General features: G+C 44.2%; 2 protein-coding genes across 2 annotated transcripts in view; one reads left to right on the top strand and one right to left on the bottom strand.

Annotated features, from left to right (window-relative positions):
• ZNF709 (zinc finger protein 709) overlaps nt 1–16,569 on the bottom strand; it is a 49,766-nt gene extending 33,197 nt beyond the window's left edge. The window contains exon 1 of the mRNA XM_064381817.1: nt 16,484–16,569. The gene's annotated coding sequence lies outside the window, so the exon portion shown is untranslated. The remainder of the gene's footprint in view (nt 1–16,483) is intronic.
• LOC105706097 (peptidyl-prolyl cis-trans isomerase A-like) lies at nt 9,310–9,807 on the top strand. Its single transcript, XM_064380714.1, has one exon. The coding sequence runs from the start codon at nt 9,310–9,312 to the stop codon at nt 9,805–9,807; it is 498 nt and encodes a 165-aa protein (XP_064236784.1).
• Nucleotides 16,570–17,762: the final 1,193 nt, after the last annotated feature.

Genomic DNA, 17,762 nt, shown 5'->3' with positions numbered 1-17,762 from the left:
TGCACAATTGCACTCCAGCCTGGGCAACAGGAGTGAAACTCCATCTAAGCAAACAAACAAACAAAAAAAGCAGAATATATAAGGACTCCCAAAAAAGTCTACAGGAAAAGAAAATCTAATAATCGGATCAAAAATAGGCAAAAGATCTGAAAAGACATTTCTCCAAAGAAGGCATGCAAATGGCAAACAGGTATACAAAAAGGCCAGCATCATTGATAATCAGAGAAATGCAAATCGAAACTATTATACAATGAGATATCATCTCACTCCTGTTAAAATGGCCTTTATCCAAAAGTCAGGCAATAACAAATGCTGCAGAGGATGTGGAGAAAAGGTAACCTTCGTACACTGTTGGTGGGAACGTAAATTAGTACAACCACTATGGAGAACAGTTTGGACGTTCCACAAAAAAAATAAAATAAAAATAGGGCTGCCATTTGATACAGCAATGCCACTTTTAGGTAAATACCCAAAAGAAAGGAAATCAGTATATTGAAGAGATATCTGAGATATCTGCACTCTTACGTTTATTGCAGCATTATTCACAATCGCCAAGATTTGGAAGCAACCTCAGCGTCCCTCAACAGATGAATAGATTAAAAAAAAAAAGTTCCAAATACACAATGGAGTACTAGTCAACTACAAAAAAAGAATGAGATCCTGTCATTTGCAACAATTTGGATGGAATTAGAGGTCATTATATTAAGTGAAATAAGCAAGACACAGGCAAACTTCATGTAAAAATTAAAACAATTGAACTCATGGAGACAGAAAGTAGAAGGATGGTAACAAGAGGCTGGAAAGGGTAGTTGGGGGACTGGGGAAACGGGGAAGTGAGGATGGTTAATGGCCACAAAAAACAGAATGAATGGGCCACGCATGGTGGCTCACGCCTGTAATACCAGCACTTTGGGAAGCCGAAGTGGGTGGACTACTTGAGGTCAGGAATTTGAGACGAGCCTGGCCAACATGGTGCAACCCAGTCTCTACTAAAAATACAAAAATAAGTCCGGCATGGTGGTTTGCACCTGTAATCTCCGCTACTCAGGAGGCAGAGGCAGGAGAATCACTTCAATCTGGGAGGCAGAGGTTGCAGTGAACCGAGATCATGCCACCGCACTCCAGCCTGGGTGACAGAGCAAGACTGTCTAAAAAAGAAAAGAAAAGAAAAAGAATGAATGAGACCTGGTATTTGCTAGCGTAACAGGGTGATTATAGTAAAAACAAAAAAAAAAACAACAAAAAAAAACTTGGTTACACATTTTAAAATAACTAAAAGAGTACAATCAGCTTGTTTCTAACACAAAGGATAAATGCTTGAGTTGATGGATTTCCAATTTACCATGTGATTATTATGCATTGCATGCTTATATCAAAATATCTCATGTAACCCATAAATATATACACCTACTGTGTACCCACAACAAAATTTAAAATTAAAAATGTAAACATTGCCTGGTCTCTGTGCACCTATAGGGTCACAGTTCTGAATGTCCTTGCAGCTTGATGCCAAGTCATTGTCCACTGGAGAATATCTGACTCTCTTGATGAAGTCTGGCCTTGCCTCCAGGACCCTTTTGCTGTGGGTTTGCCCCTCAAAGGGTCGCTCATTAAGGGGTTCGCTTTAGCTGGAAACTCAGTCTGCCATTCCCTGCGTGCACACCTATGTCCCCATTGAGAAGATTCTTTAGGTAGACGCCAGTGTCCGGCCTGAGGACCTTTATATCTAGCATATAAAGTTCTGGTGAAATGCAAATGTCTCTGGCAGGACATGTTCAGGGACAAAAGCGGAAGCGGGATCGGCTCAGATACCTGATCTCTGTCACTCAGGCAAGAGGGGGTGGAACCTCACAAACTGTCCAATCGGAGACGCCGCCGGAGCGGTGGGTGGGGCCGCCCTGTACAATGGCGCGTGCACAGGATTGCGCACCTTCTGATTTGTGTCTCTCCTGCCTTTAATGTCGCTGGGTGGCTCTGCCACAGCCTCTGTCGCTCTGGAACCCGCACTGGTAGCTGGAGTCGTAGTTAGGGCGTGGGGACAGCGCAGAAGCGGGGAAATGGTGAATGTCCAGGGCCGGGGAGACCCGATGAGCTGGAACCAAGCCTGACCGCTATCGCTCCGGGTTGTGAAGCTGAGTCCCCGTGCCGCGCCCGTAGCCCCGCGTCTTACAAGATTGTGCTGCGATCACAGAGGGTCATAATGGGGAAGGAATCCCGGCTCGGGTGTTGGGTTCGTGCATGGGAGCAGTGGTCCATGGGGTCCCCAGTCTCTTCTTTTTCCCTAGGGGCATCGATTTGCCCCTTAATTTTCCAAACATGTGGAAACAGGATCTCAAATCCACGACCCTGTTTTCCAGCCTTGCTCTCCCGAGGACTGGCAGGAAATCCCTAAATTTGCCAATTCCTTCTTTTTTTTTTTTTTTTTTGAGGCGGAGTTTTGCTCGTTACCCAGGCTGGAGTGCAATGGCGCGATCACGGCTCACCGCAACCTCCGCCTCCTGGGTTCAGGCAATTCTCCTGCCTCAGCCTCCTGAGTAGCTGGGATCACAGGCACGCACCACCATGCCCAGCTAATTTTTTGTATTAGTAGAGACGGGGTTTCACCATGTTGACCAGGATGGTCTCGATCTCTTGACTTCGTGATCCACCCGCCTCGGCCTCCCAAAGTGCTGGGATTACAGGCTTGAGCCACCGCGCCCGGCCCTGCCAATTCCTTCTTTCATTCCAAATGAAGATTTCCCTCTCCAATTCACAATATTATTATTCGTCCTGTTAAATACAATTTGTATGAAGCCATTGGTTGGGACTGAGCTCCCGCACTAGACCCAACAGACCAAACCAAAATGAGTTACTCACGGGAACATTCCTCACTACCAAGCTCTTCCTTCTATTCCCATCACTAAACGTGAGAGGCCAACAGATAAATATGTGGAAATCTAATGTGTAACATGGTCTAGCTGGCCACATTATCCTAAACTACTGCAGGCTACTGGATGTATCCAGATTCAGAATATTCGTTCAGAAAGTATTAATTTTCTTGTGTAATACATATCACAGACTCATATTTTCCTGTTCTCTCTGTGCCACTTTATGAGGATAGAACATTATTGGGAAGTTAGAGCTTAGGTGCAAGGAAAAAGTCATGACAAGTTAGACTTCACAAAATCCTTATACTTTTCAACTAGCATCCACGTGCACAAAGTTTTTGGCATCCACCTGCACACATACTGATATAAGATGCTAGAAAGAGATCTTTCCTGCAGAACCACCACAAAGAACCCTGGGCCTTGCTGATTTTGAAAATCAAGTTAACAACTGCAATCTGAATAGGAATTCATTGATATCTATATTGCTTTGAAGGTGAATTTTCCCATGATTAAATACTTGTAGGGTTTGGCAGTACCTCTCTGGACAAAAACATAAAAATCCCTTTTTCTGGTTTTTGGAAGAAATTATTCTCAACCAGCCACTCCCCAGTAGGAGGAGCTTGTCCACCCACTTCTCTCTTTTCCAAGCTCTCATGTGAGGCACAGGAGCATGACAGCCCAACCCTTGAGAATGAGAATATCTCAGCCCTGTAATTCCCCTAAATGTGGTCTCTGAAAAAGATTATTAACTCTCTGGTATTTGTGTGCAGGGGACATAGTATTTCACAAACCAATTCTGATGCTAGAATTAACCATTTGGTAAAGCAACAGTACAATAGGAACTCTAGTCTTGGTGAGCCCAGGCAGTAAAATGAGCTGCTTGAGTCATCCTGTACCTCTGTAGAGTGGATCTGTACTGTTTGCTCATAATAAAGTCCTACTACCTTGTGTGAAAAAGAGACTTAACACTGGTAGGCCTGACACTGCTTATCCTTAGAATTGCCTGTTCACAAAATTCATGCTTTGCTGCTATCCAGGAAGTGAGAATTTGGAAGGGACACCCAGCAACCTAAGTGGTAAGACTGGCTCAGTGTGCCTAAATGTTTATGCAATCAATGTGTGTATGCTTAACTCCTGTTTTTCATCTGAAAGTCTGAACTTTTGTTACATGCTAGGCAGAGTGTCACTATATGATCAGTCCTTAAGAAACACTCTGAAGTCAGCAGGTACGGGGGAACGCTTAAAAAAAAAAAAAAAAAAAGACTCTGAAGTCAGGCACGGTGGTTCATGCCTGTAATCCCAGCACTTTGGGAGGCCGAGGTGGGCAGATTGCCTGAGGTCAGGAATTCGAGACCAGCCTGGCCAACATAGTGAAACTCATCTCTACTAAAAATACAAAAATTATCTCAGTGTGGTGGTGCATGTCTGTAATCCCAGCAACTCGGGAGGCTGAGGCAGAAGAATTGTTTAAACTTGGGAGGTAGAGGCTGCAGTGAGCCAAGATCGCACCACTGCACTCCAGCCTGGGCAACAAAGCAAGACTGTCTCAAAAAAAAAAAACTAGCAGAGTAACCAAACCATGAGTAACACAAAATAGAGACCACATATGAAAAACATACATCTCCTTGGTACTGAGGAAATAGCCAAATAAAATGTCAGGAAGATCCCATTTCAAATTAATTAGGAGAAAAGTTACTCAGTTGGACACTCCAAACTGTCATTTGAATACAGTGAATAAATAATTATCGACAAATAAAACAAGGGTCAATTCATATACTCCATTGTTACTTCCTATCAATTTGAATTTGACTATAAGTCCAGTAATTTTTTTCTCCAGTGTGTAGAGAATTTATTGTGCATTTGCAATTTGCTAGAGATACAAATATGATAGGAATGGTATTTTCTGCAAGAATAAAAAGTCAGTCAGGCACAGCAGCTCATGTGTGTAATCCTAGCACTTTGGGAGGCCGAGGCAGGAGGATTGCTTGAGGCCAAGTTTGAGACCAGCCTGGGCAACATAGCAAGACTCCATCTCTTAAAAAAAAAAAGTGAAGAAAAATATGAAAATGAAAAACTCCAGGCCAGGCATGGTGGCTCACACCTATAATCCAAGCCCTTTGGGAGATGGAGGCAGGCAAGTCACCTGAGATCAGGAGTTTGAGGCCAGCATAGCCAACATGGTAAAACTCTGTCTCAACAAAAAATACAAAAATTAGCCAGACATGGTGGCACACACCTGTGGTCTCAGCTACTCGGAAGGCTGAGGCACGAGAATCACTTGAATTCAGGAGTTGGAGGTTGCACTGAGCAGTAAGCAAAGACCGCACCACTGCACTCCCACCTGGGTGACAGAGCAAGACTCTCAAAAAAAGAAAAGAAAAGAAAAACTCCAAGCAACATAAACATTGGCATGGACTAGTAAATCAGAAAGCAGGCTGGGCATGGTGGCTCATGAGGCGGGCGGATCATTTGAGGTCAGGAGTTCAAGACCAGCCTGGCCAACATGGTGAAACCTGGTCTTTACTAAAAATACAAAAACTAGACGGGCGTGGTCATGGATGCCTGTGATCCCAGTTACTCGGGAAGCTGACGCAGAAGAATTGCTTGAACCTGGGAGGCAGAGGTTGCAGTGAGCCAAGATCACACCATTGCACTCCAGCCTGAGTAACAGAGTGAGACCATGTCACAAAAATAATAAAAAAAAAAGACCAGCCTGGCCAACAGGGTGAAACTCCGTCTCTACTAAAAATACAAAAATTAGTATGGTATGGTGGCAGGCACCGATATTCCTGGCTACTTGGAAGGCTGAGACAGGGGAATTGCTTGAACCTGGGAGGTGGAGGTTGCAGTGAGCCGAGATCATGCCAGCCTGGGAGACAGAGTGAGACTCCATCTCAAAAAAAAAAAAAAAAAATCAGATGGCTTCTAGCCTCAGACACTAGCATATGTAAAATGTACTGGGAGAGTAAAGCTACTAATAAACCTTTAAATGTAATTTCATTATTACTCCATTACTGAAAGTTCAAAAGAGGCAAAACTAAAAGATACTACATAGTGAGAAAAAAGAGATGGCAAAAGTATGTGGAATAACCAAAAGATTCAGGACAGTGAGATGAGTCAGTGAGAACATCACACAACTCGGGACTCTGAAAGCCTGCCTATGCCCATTTATTAATATGGATGATGATTCCAAGCATGTTTATAGCTATTGTTATTAAATCTTACCACAAAATATTTTTTACTATCTTTTCTGAATATATTTTATAAAACTTTTAAAGAGGCCTGTAATGCCAGCACTTTGTGAGGATAAGGCAGGAAGACTGCTTAAGGTCAGGAATTCAAGACCAGCCTAGGCAAAATGGTGAAACCCCATCTCTACTAAAAATACAAAAAATTAGCCAGGTGTGGTGGCGCACTCCTGTAGTCCCAGCTACCTGGGAGGCTGAGGTGGGAGGATCACCTGAGCCCAGAAAGTTGAGGCTGTGGTGAGCCATGATTGCACCACTGCACTCCAGCCTGGGGGACCAGGGTGAGACCCTGTCTCAAAATAATAATAATAACAACATTCATCAATTCTCATCATCATTAGATGTAATATATTGGTTTGTAATCGTAAAAAATACACTACACTAAGGCAAGATGTTAAAAATAGGGGAAACTATGAGCTGGGAGTAAGGAGTATATAAGAATGCTCAGTACCATCTGCTCAAGTTTTCAGTGTATATACATCCCTTCCAAAATTCATGTTGAAATTCTAACTCCCAATGGGACAGTATTAGGAAATAGCATCTCTGGAAATTAATTAGGATTAGCTAAGATTATGTGAGTAGAGCCTTCAGAAATGGGATTAGTGCCTCTATAAAAAGAAACTGGAGCATTTGTTTCCTGTCTCTGCTCTACCATATTAGAATACAATGAGAAGATGGTTATCTATAAACCAGGAAGTGGGTCCTTATCAGACACCAGATCTTCCGGCACCCTGGACTTCCCAGCAACCAGAATTGTGAGAAATAAATGTTTGTTGTTTGAGCCATACAATCTACGGTAATTTGCTATAGCAGCCCAAAGTGACTAAGACAGTACAGAACTTTCTTTAATATATGTTAACAAATATCAAGGCTTGGAAGTCTAGAGTAATCAGGACATCATGGTAGTAGCGGAGAAATGGACTGAGAGGCTAATGAAATATAGCAAATTCTGAAACCAGAGCATCTATTTAAAGGTCCATGAGCCTATGACAGAGCAGGTATTGCCAAGCAGGGATAGAAATTATGGCCACTTTAACACATAAGGCAGTGACAAATGGTTATCTCCAGAAGAATGATTCTCATCATCTTCATATAAAATAATTAATAATAGAGTTTTTCTATACTACTCTATATAATAATTTTTTTTTCTCGGCTCACTGCAACCTCTGCCTCCAGGTTCAAGCAATTCCCCTGCCTCAGCCTCCTGAGTAGCTGGGACTACTGGCGCATGCCACCACGCCCAGCTAGTTTTTTGTATTTTAGTAGAGACAGGGTTTCACCATGTTAGCGAGGATGGTCTCAATCTCTTGACCTTGTGATCCACCCATCTTGGCCTCCTAAAGTGCTGGGATTACAGGTGTGAGCCACCACACCCAGCGCATAACATAATTTTATGTTACCTTAGCATCCATTTTGTATATGGCTTTAACTTTCTCACACCAGAAGCAGGGCTCAGTCACTCTTGACATAGTTTCCACCTCTGCACCTCTTCCCATTTCCTCAATGTGGTCAATCAGATATCTGACTTATATAGCTGCCTCCTGGTGAACATCCACTTTATGGAACAGCCAGACACAACCTACTTGACTCACCCCACTGTCTCCCACACCCCACATGGCCTGCAGACAGAATGCAGTGACCAGCTCTCAACTACAGTGTAACCCTGTGGAACTTTTGCCTACTCATTCTAAACCCACCCACTACAACTCCCCAAGGAATACTTGCTTGGGTAACACCTTGGACCTCAAAGGTCAAGGAGTTGGGCCACAGGCTCCTTTTTCTCTGTTGCTTACTAACCACTGGCTGAACATTTGTGTCCAGAGCAGCTCCCTTCGTCCCGCTGACCTGCGAGGCATGCTGTCCTCCTCTCAGGGATCTCTAAGTAGACTGCTTCTGTTATTGATTGTGTTTTGTTTGGTTGCCTCTTCTGTGTCTCACCTGACCAACACACCCCAAGTGAACTTCTTTTCCAGTCAGGGTTTTCCAAGACAGTGATTGTATTGTAAAGATAAACTAGATACAGGCCAGGCACAGTGGCTCATGCCTGTAATCCCAACATTTGGGAGGCCAAGGCAGGCAGATGACTTGAGGTCAGGAGTTCAAGACCATGGTGGCCAACATGGTGAAACCACGTCTCTACTAAAAATACAAAAATTAGCTGAGTGTGGCGGCACACACCTGTAGTCCCAGCTATTCAGGAGGCTGAGGCAGGAGAATTGCTTGAACCCAGGAGGTAAAGGTTGCAGTGAGCTGAGATCACTTCACTGCACTCCAACCTGGCAACAGAGCGAGACTCAAAAAAAAAAAAAAAAAAACTAGACACTAGACAGACAAGAACTACAAGGGCATCTGCTCGTAGAAACAAGCTTCCTGTAAGAAGGACAGCTGGACACTGGTCTGACATGTAGACACTAGGCCTTCTGTCAGGGTAAAGATGCATCCCTTGAAAATCCCCTGCAGCCCTGCCAGGGCAGGGCTAGAGTTTATAGCCAGCAGCCTCCAGAGAGACCACAGGCAAAATGAGGAAAAAACCACAACACCTGTGAAAGACAAAATGCAAAAACTTTCAGAAGTTACAGGCAAATTTTTTTTCCGACTTCACGGTAGGGAGAATTTTCTTATATAAGAAGATAACGCTGGGCACAGTAGCTCACACCTGTAATCCCAGCACTTTGGGAGGCCGAGGCAGGCAGATCACTTGAGGTCAGGAGTTTGAGACCAGTCTGGCCAACACAGAGAAACTCTACCTCTATTAAAAGTACAAAAATTAGCTGGATGTGGTGGTGCATCCTTATAAACCAGCTACTCAAGGGGCTGAGGCAGGAGAATCACTTGAACCCAGGAGGGAGAGGTTGCAGTGAGCCAAGATCGCATCACTGCACTCTAACCTATGCAACAGAGGGAGACTCAGTCACTAAAAAAAAAAAGGAAAATAAAGTAGGTCCCAATGGAAAAGAGAGACAAACTCAACTCTATCATAATAATACAAATATATAAAATATTATATAAAAGATTAAAATTATTATAATTAAAATGTGGAATGGCGTGATAACATGCACCAAAATCTGGGAGAAAATATTTACAATCCCTGCAAATGAAGAAGAATTAGTGTGCAGAGAGTGTTAAAAAAAAGAAAAAAAGGTAGCTTTGCAGACACTGCTGCTGCCACCATTGGGAGCCCCTTACCACCAGCCATGGTCAACCCCACCACGTCCTTCGACATCGCCATCGATGGCAAGCCTTTGGGCCATGTATCCTTCAAGCTGTTTACAGACAAGTTTCCAAAGACAGCAGAAAAGTTTTGTGCTTTGAGCACTGGAGAGAAAGGATTTGGTTATAAGCGTTCCTCCTTTCACAGAACTTTTCCAGGGTTTATGTGTCAGGGTAGTGACTTCATACTCCACAATGGCACTGGTGGCAAGTCCATCTATGGGGAGAAATTTGATGATGAGAACTTCATCCTGAAGCATGCAGGTCCTGGCATCTTGTCCATGGCAAATGCTAGACCCAACACAAATGGTTCCCAGGTTTTCATCTGCACTGCCAAGACTGAGTGGTTGGATGGCAAGCACGAGGTCTTTGGCAAGGTGAAAGAAGGCAAGAATACTGTAGAAGCCATGGAGCACTTTGGGTCCAGGAATGGCGAGACCAGCAAGAAGATCACCATTGCTGACTGTGGACAACTCAAATAAGTTTGACTTATTCTTTATCTTAACCACCAAACCATTCCTTCTGTAGCTTAGGAGAGCACCCGCCATACCATTTGTTCGCAGTATCCTACAATCTTTGTGCTGTTGCTACAGTTCCCTTTGGGTTCCATGCTTTCCTTATTCTCTTCCATGCCTAGCTGAATTGTAGAGTTAAGTTTATGATTATGAAATAAAAATTAAATAACAAAAAAAGGTAAAGAAAGAATACAATAAACATAGAAATGAATTAAATATAAAAAATGCCTGAAAACTATTTCAGAGAAGATAAAAGACCACATCAGAAAAATGTTTGACACCAATGGTAATCAGTAAAAAGCAAGATGTAATTACACAGAGATTGTGTTTAACACTAGAGGAGCACATATAAATAAGTTCAATAATTCCAAGCACTGGCAAATTGCAAGGAATAAACACACATGCATCAGTGGTAAGATGGTTAATCAATATACTCCATCAGTATTTCCTAGTAAATACAAATTTATCCATAATATTCAAGTCAGTAATTTTTTTCTCAATGGGCAAAAAATTTATAATTTAGCACTTGGAGACAGAACAAGAATGACACTGTCACCAGGATCAATAAACTTGAAACATTAGTCCACAAGCAATAGAATGAAGCCTCAGACAGCAATGTATGTGCAACAGACTGAGGCAAAGAAACCAAAAAGCCTTTCAGTGTAACGTTAATTGTAATAGTAATACCAATATTAACTTGCTGAAAACTCAAAATAGCCAAAACCCTGCTTTGCAGTAAACAGATGGTAAATTTATAAAGAATAACAAAAAAAAATTACCATCATGGTCACCTCTGGGTGCAGAAGGGAGGTGAGATGAGGGTGACATACCAGCGCTGCCAAAGGCCTATTTACCTGAGTGGTGAGTCCATGTGTGTTTATTTAAACTAAACGTAAGTATTTTATTTCCAGAATTCTCTTTGCTTCTTAGACTCAATCCAACCAGATTCTCAACCAAGACAATAATACTCTTACACTCAAATCATGGAATAAAATTCTTGAATGCTTCAGCAAACTATAATTATATGACATCAAGATTCTGTAAAGAAAATGAGTGTGAAGCTGCTCTGCCTGAGTGGCTCAGAACTTCGAGAAATACACCTGATTTGGAAATGCCTTGCCCCAATAAAGACTTTAACTCAAAGGTCAATCTCTCGCTGGCTCCCCACATACTGGTTGAGCTTGCACATTCGTTACAGCTTCCACTTTCCTTTAGGCCTGACAGGCATGCTGCCCTCTTTTTGGGGGGTGATCTCTTACTTAGCCTCCTGCTTCACCCACATTACACATGGAAACCAACATTCAGAAAGCTGGACACATTTTCAAGCTTGGTCCTGCTCCCATGAAGCTGTAGCCAGACGTGGCTCACTTCTACAAACTGAAAGAGGAAAACTTGAGCAGCTGGCAAGTTGAATTCTGGGTGCTCCACACACTCTATTCTCCCCTCATCATAGTGTGGAAATCACTTTCTCCTCCAGGATCTCAAGTCTCATCAGTGACCAAACATTTCCCAAGCATCAGTTAAGGTTGTGACTTGTGACACGAAATACACAGTGTTTACTGAACACCAAACTATTCTCCAAAAGCTGAGTGTCAACAATTCGGTTCTGACACCACTCAAAGTTAGCACAGACCCAGCAAGTTCCAGGCTCAGTCCCACAACATGGCCCCCAGTTCACAGGCCAGTCTCAAGCCCCCAGGGTCATCCACACTCTTGAACAACTGTCTATGTACCTATGTATAAGGCCAGACACAGACTCTCCAAATTCCCATTCTTTGCCTCATGAACAATTAGCTGAATAGCTTTGTCTTCACTGATTAGTTTAAACAAAATACCTGTGAACCCACACTTTGGTTAAGTTTCTTTCCTTCTTCTAGGTCCCTGAACTTCTACCACCTTCAGTAGCCTGAGCAAGAACCCAACCCCACCTTTTTGACCCCTCCTAAGAACAGGCTGATCTCAGGAAAAAATATTCTCTAATCTAGCATCTGATTTTGCCCCCCTCCATCCTGCACTCTCACTCCCACTTTATTACTAATCTAGCTTGCTCCTCCCTATGAAAGAAAACCCTACTCTACCTAAGCTTTGAGATGCTTGCAAATATTATACTTGGTGCTTTCCTCCTATTGCTACAATACTGCATTCAAATAAAGTCACTTCTTACCTAAATCTGGATTTGTTTTATTTGAGGGCATCTAGAAACAGCCCCAGAGCAATAACAATCACACCCACAGAAAGGGCATCAGATCCCACTCCCAACCGCATCTGCCTATGGATCCCCTAGGAAATCTGCAGTACAGCCCTGCCAGGAAGAACTAAATGGGCCTTCAGTGACATCCCTTTACAGGCTCAAGATTGGCCTTAGCTTGGAGTCACTGGCCTAAGGCCTCTGCTCCCCACCAAAGGGTAGTCATTTAGTCTTTTTCTCTATTCGACAAGTTTTTATTGGGTTATCTACCCTGTACCAGGTACCAGTCTAAGTATTGGAGAACAAAGACTAATAAGCTCCCTGCAATCAAGGAACTTATGATCATATGATAACATGAAATAAGCAAAAATTTTTAAACATCAACCATGTTAGTCTATCTATTGCAAGGGGATCTTGATCTGGAAGATAGTAATTGTGGGAAACAGTAATAGCTGACACCCAGTGCTCTAATTCAGTCTTTGCAGCAACCCTATGAGGTAGGTATAATTATCTTGTATAAGTGAGGAAACTGAGGCATAGAGAGGCAAGGTCACAGAGTCAGTCAGTGGTGCGGCTTGGATTCAAACCACAGCAGCCTGATTTCAGAGCCTGTGCTTAGCCATTTCTCTCTACCTAGAGGGTGAGAAGCAGGGTATGGAAAAAGGGAAGTCACCCTCCTCCAGGCAGAGTCAGAGTAGAGGAAGCTCACCTCTTACTAGGTAGCTTGGCCCCCAAAAGGGTTAATTCCTTCCCCTGCATCTGCTTTGAATGATAGTAAGAAGTCTGTTGCTTTATAAACAGGTGTACCTCACAAGAGTAGGAGAAAGGACCAGAGCTCTGCAGAGGCAAGCTCTGATTCTCACAGTGAGGACCAGCTTATGGTAAGAGTGGAAGGCATGCAGGTCTTCCCTAGTGTTCTCCTAAGCTGTAAGTGGTAATGGAGTGGTGGTTTGAGTCAAAAAATTCTGGTATCAAATCCTGGATTTGCCACTTATTAGCTCTGGGACTGTGAGCTACCGATTAATTCTTTCTAAAATACAGTCTTCCCATCTGTACTGTGAGCAGACTGAATTATGTCCACGCATTCTTCACTCTATGTCCTAGATTCCTTTTCCCTCCTCTGTGACTCTTCTGTCCTTCATTTCTATCAGGTGCTACGTTCTTAAGTCTTGTATCAGAAACTGATTCAGACAGTAAGGTTGGCAGGCAAGCAGTTTTCATCATGGAGATCAAGAAAGTGGTAAATGGCTGTGTCTTCATTGGTTAGGAATCAATCTGGCTACCTCTATCTTTTCCCTTGTAAACCTTTTGACATAAACCTCTTAGATTATCCTGGGATTTTAAAATTAATATTATTATTTTAAATCCTGGGATTTCCTAGTTGCTTCCTTTCTAGCAAGTCTGATCTGGCTGGTCTATAAACAACGCAGAGGTAGGAGTGGGCTGGAGGGCTGGGATGGTGCTGAGGGCCTGCTGCCCTCTAGCGGCCAGGTGCAGCGGTGACTGCAGCATCCCTGTGAGGAAGGTTGCAGAGGGATTCTGGTGCCAAGTCAGGAGCTAGGCCAATGGTTCTCAGTGTGGTCCTTGGACCAGCGATAGCAGCACCTGGATGCTTTGCTAGAAATGAAATTCTCAGGCACACCTGAAACTCTAAGTCAGAAGCTTTAGAATGGTGGGGGGTGGGGGGTGCGGGGGGAGCCTGAGTTTTGTCAAGCCCTCCAGGGGATTCTAATGGATCCTGAAGCTTGAGAACACGGCGCTCTAAAGTCATTCCCTGAGACTCCCTGTTCTCCTGCCTGTAAACCAAGAAGGGATATGCACAGAACGGCTGTGGAGCTGACCAGGAGAGATGTGCTGAAGGCTGTGTCAGGTATTTGCTTATTTTATTTTTGGAGACAGGATCTCACTCTTTTAACCAGGCTAGAGTGCAGTGGCGCGATCCTAGCTCACTGAGCTCAATCTCCCAGGCTCAAGTGATCCTCCCACCTCAGCCTCCAGAATAGCTGGGATCACAGGTGCTTGCCCCCACATCCAGCTAATTTTTATATTTTTAGTAGAGATGGGGTCTTGCTATGTTGCTCACTCTGGTCTCAAACTCTTGGGGGCTCATGCAATCCTCTGGCACTGGCCTCCCAAAGTGGGGGATTACAGGTGTGAGCCAATGCGCATATCTGGCCCACTTACTTTTAAAGGAGAAAATACCCAGTGTTTAAAAAAAACCAGCAAAATCACTCAAACTCACTGTTACGTCTATAGGAGGAAAAGAAATTGAAAAGCATTTGTATTTTACAGCTCAACAACAAAAGCATAAGTATCCCTTTCCAACAATAAAGATGACATTTAATTATTACTTCCATGACAAATCATTTAGTCAACAACCATATTTGAACACCTTCTTGGTGTTGCCAAATCCTATCCCATAGATTTTAGCATTAATCTCCAAATTCCAGAAAATAGGAAACAGAACAAAGTTATCCACTGCAACAAATTCTCCACCCTGCAAAGGAGAGGAATTGATGTTTTGGTGAATCTTTGTAATTCACAAATTTACCACACTTCTTTATGGAAATGTATCCATTTTAATGTAGGCATAATAAGAGGTTTTTCCCTAATTCTATTCCCTTGTAGCGTTCCCAAGGATAAGTCCTGGAATTCCATTTGAAATTACCCAAAAGAAAAGAACAGACTTGAGAAACATACACTTTCTTCTGGGGGAGGAAAAAAGGTCATTAAGTAAGAATTATTAACAAGTGAAACATGAGATGATCTTTTTTCTGAAATTCTCTTTCTTGCCTCTTTGTAAATATTTTATCTTTTTTATTCTCTCTTTGCTCTGTCACCCAGGCTGGAGTGCAGTGGTGCGATCTCAGCTCACTGCAACCTCCGCATCCTGGGTTCAAGCGATTCTCCTGCCTCAGCCTCCCGAGTAGCTGGGACTACAGGTGTGTACCACCAGACCTGGCTAATTTTTTGTATTTTTAGTAGAGACAGGGTTTCACTGTGTTAGCCAGCCAGGATGGTCTGGATCTTCTGATTTCGTGATCTGCCCACTTTGGCATCCTAAAGTGCTGGGATTACAGGCTTAAGCCACCACACCCCCGACATTTTATCTTATCTTTTAAGCTTTACTGATAACATACATTTTACATTTAATGAAAAGTGGGATAAATGAACAAACCTTTTCAAAGTGACAAACCCATGGAGAGGCAGTGCTGACCTAGAACACAGGTATGTCTGACTCAAGGGTTCGGTCAGGTCATCCTGTCACATGGGACACCCCCTCATCCTCAGTGAAGTGCTCAGTGACCACCATCCCAAGAAAAGACAATGCATTGTACATCCCCGTGTACTCAAGGTGCATTTTGCTTTTCCGTTTTCTTGCACTGCCTGCTTGGATGGGTTTTCTCTTGTCTTTCAGTATAGTTTTCCTCCCTTCGGTAGTCTGAGAGAATCCAGAAGGCAAGAATCAATACCCTCAATACCAGCATCTGATTGGCTGACCCCCCACCCGCCCATCCACAAAGGAACAGAAACTGGGGTTGGGGAAGAAAAGCTGAGTGCCCCAGGGGTTGGCTATTTATTTGAGGGGGATACCAGGAGACTCCTTCCAGCCCAGGGCATCTAGCTGCTTCCCTGCGAGGCCCCAACCCCATCTCTGAGAAGATAACCCAGAAGTTCATAATTCACTAGATCCTCCAAGAGACTTGGCAGCTGTGGGCATCTTGGGTCAACCCTAGGCAGTTCTGAAATCCAGAACCAGGGAAAGACAAAGGGTGGGCTGACGACACATCACCCCAAAGACATTCTGATAAGGTGTCTGTGCCTAGGGAAGATGAGAGAGACACAAAGGTTTTTTAAGGTAGAGCGTCAAGTGGTTACTCTGTTTTCCACTCAGGAAAAGTCCATGAAGAGAAAACAAATCTCTTAAAAAGAGTCATACATTGCTTTGCAGGGAAAAACTAATAAACAATTCTAACACTGTATTTGTTGAAAATGTAGAACGACGGACAAAAAGCTGATAAAGTTATAAATTGGAGAGGGAAAGGTGGCCTTTCTTTGGAAATGCAGCGAGGAATTTATTCCTAGTCCCTATAGCAGACAGGGTCGTGTCTTTGGGACCCTGCTTCTCATACATTTAGAAGATTGGAGGGAAACCAGTACCCCAGGGAAAGATGAGGGAATGAGGATCCCACGGACCACAGCTCCTCCCACACGAACCCTACACCGAGGCGGGATTCCGCCCATGACCCTCCTGTGACCCCCGCACAATCTGGAGAGACGAGGGGCTGTGGGTGCGGGGCTGGGGCTGCAGTCGCCACGCAGGGAAGCAACAGGATGCCTGGGGTCCCGGCAGCCAGCCCAGACCCACCTGCGGGCGAGGGGACCAAGGAACGAGCTGCGCCAAAGGGGACTCAAGTCCCAGACCCCAGAGTCGCCGCAGGAAGGCCCAGGTACCTCCACAGCTGGATCCGGCCGGTTCCAACCAGACCCTCCTCCAAGTCTAGGAACTCCAGGCCCCGCACGTGCACCATTTCCCCACTTCCAGGTGTCCTGGTTTCCTTATTACGGCTCCTTTGGTCAGAGCAGGTCACGGCGCGACAGAGGCTGCAGCGGTGCCACCGGTGGCGTCCTCGGCAGAAATGACTTGGCCTACCGACTTGTTGACCGTTGCCCAGGTTTCCCGGCTGCGCACCTGATTGGAATGTTCAGAGCACGCCCCAGTGTCGCTGATTGGACAGACTTGGGCTCCGCCCCCTACGTCATAGAAGAAAACATCTAATAGGTGGTTGCAGGGAGTCGGATTGATAGGCTGTAGCCACAGCCAATAGCTGGCCCAGTTTCCTCCTGGCAACCAAACCAGGCTCCGCTGGATTCATCCGCACAATTGTCCACCGGCTTTCCAGAGCTACCCCTGGCCTCTTCCTGTACCCAGTGGGCCCTTTCTGCCCCTACAGGTCACAGATATGTGCAGGGAACTCCAGACTCGGTGTCAAATGGAGAAAGATCTCCTTCCCTCAGAGCAAGAGGGAAGCTGAGTCCAAACCAGGCCACACTGGAACAGGAGGGAGGGCCTGATGTCCTCCAGGGATCAGGAATCTGGGATGGGGCAGTTGGTGCCATGGCCAAGCCTTCCTCTCACCTTCTGTCTGCTCATTTTCAGTCCAGAAAATAAAAACATGCCAACATAAGAATAAAATTAATAAAGGCATGGAAAAATTATTAAATGCATAGCTATATGGCAGCATTATTCCATAAGGGAATCTAAAGGAAAGCAAACATTTGAACTAGCTCAGACAAGCAGCCTTCTAAACGCACAGTTCACAAGGAGGTTTCACATATTCTTAATCTTGGGAGTCAGACTCTGACTACTGAAATGGATGCCCAGAGTTGTTCAGACCCTCTAATGAGGTAGGGAAACCTAAGGATTTAACTCTGGAAGCCCAATGTGCCCTCATGTACCCTCCACACAGTGTGGAAAAGCTGCCTCCTTCAAGACCTTCATTTGCACCTGCAGGAAACTCTCACCTGGAATCAGATTAAGGTTCTAACCTAAACTATCAAATACATAAACTCTTTCTCCAGGAGACAACCAAATGAGTCTTTATCTGACCCTGGCCATCCTAGATTTACTTCATATATACAAATTACAGTTGGACTGCAGTGACCCGATGCATGCCAAAACAAACACACTGCCCAGAAAGTGGTTCCAAGCCAACTGGAGTTAGAGCCTGGG

The sequence above is a fragment of the Aotus nancymaae genome, unplaced genomic scaffold, assembly GCF_030222135.1.
Source record: "Aotus nancymaae isolate 86718 unplaced genomic scaffold, 86718_ANA_hifiasm-v0.15.2.pri h1tg000028l, whole genome shotgun sequence".
Classification (NCBI taxonomy): domain Eukaryota; kingdom Metazoa; phylum Chordata; class Mammalia; order Primates; family Aotidae; genus Aotus; species Aotus nancymaae.
Note: the sequence above shows the minus strand (reverse complement) of the source record. Positions and strands in the feature narration are given on the sequence as shown.

Coding starts and splice junctions, on each gene's coding strand:
- LOC105706097 (XM_064380714.1), top strand. CDS start 9,310: ATGGTCAACCCCACCACGTCCTTCGACATCGCCATCGATGGCAAGCCT.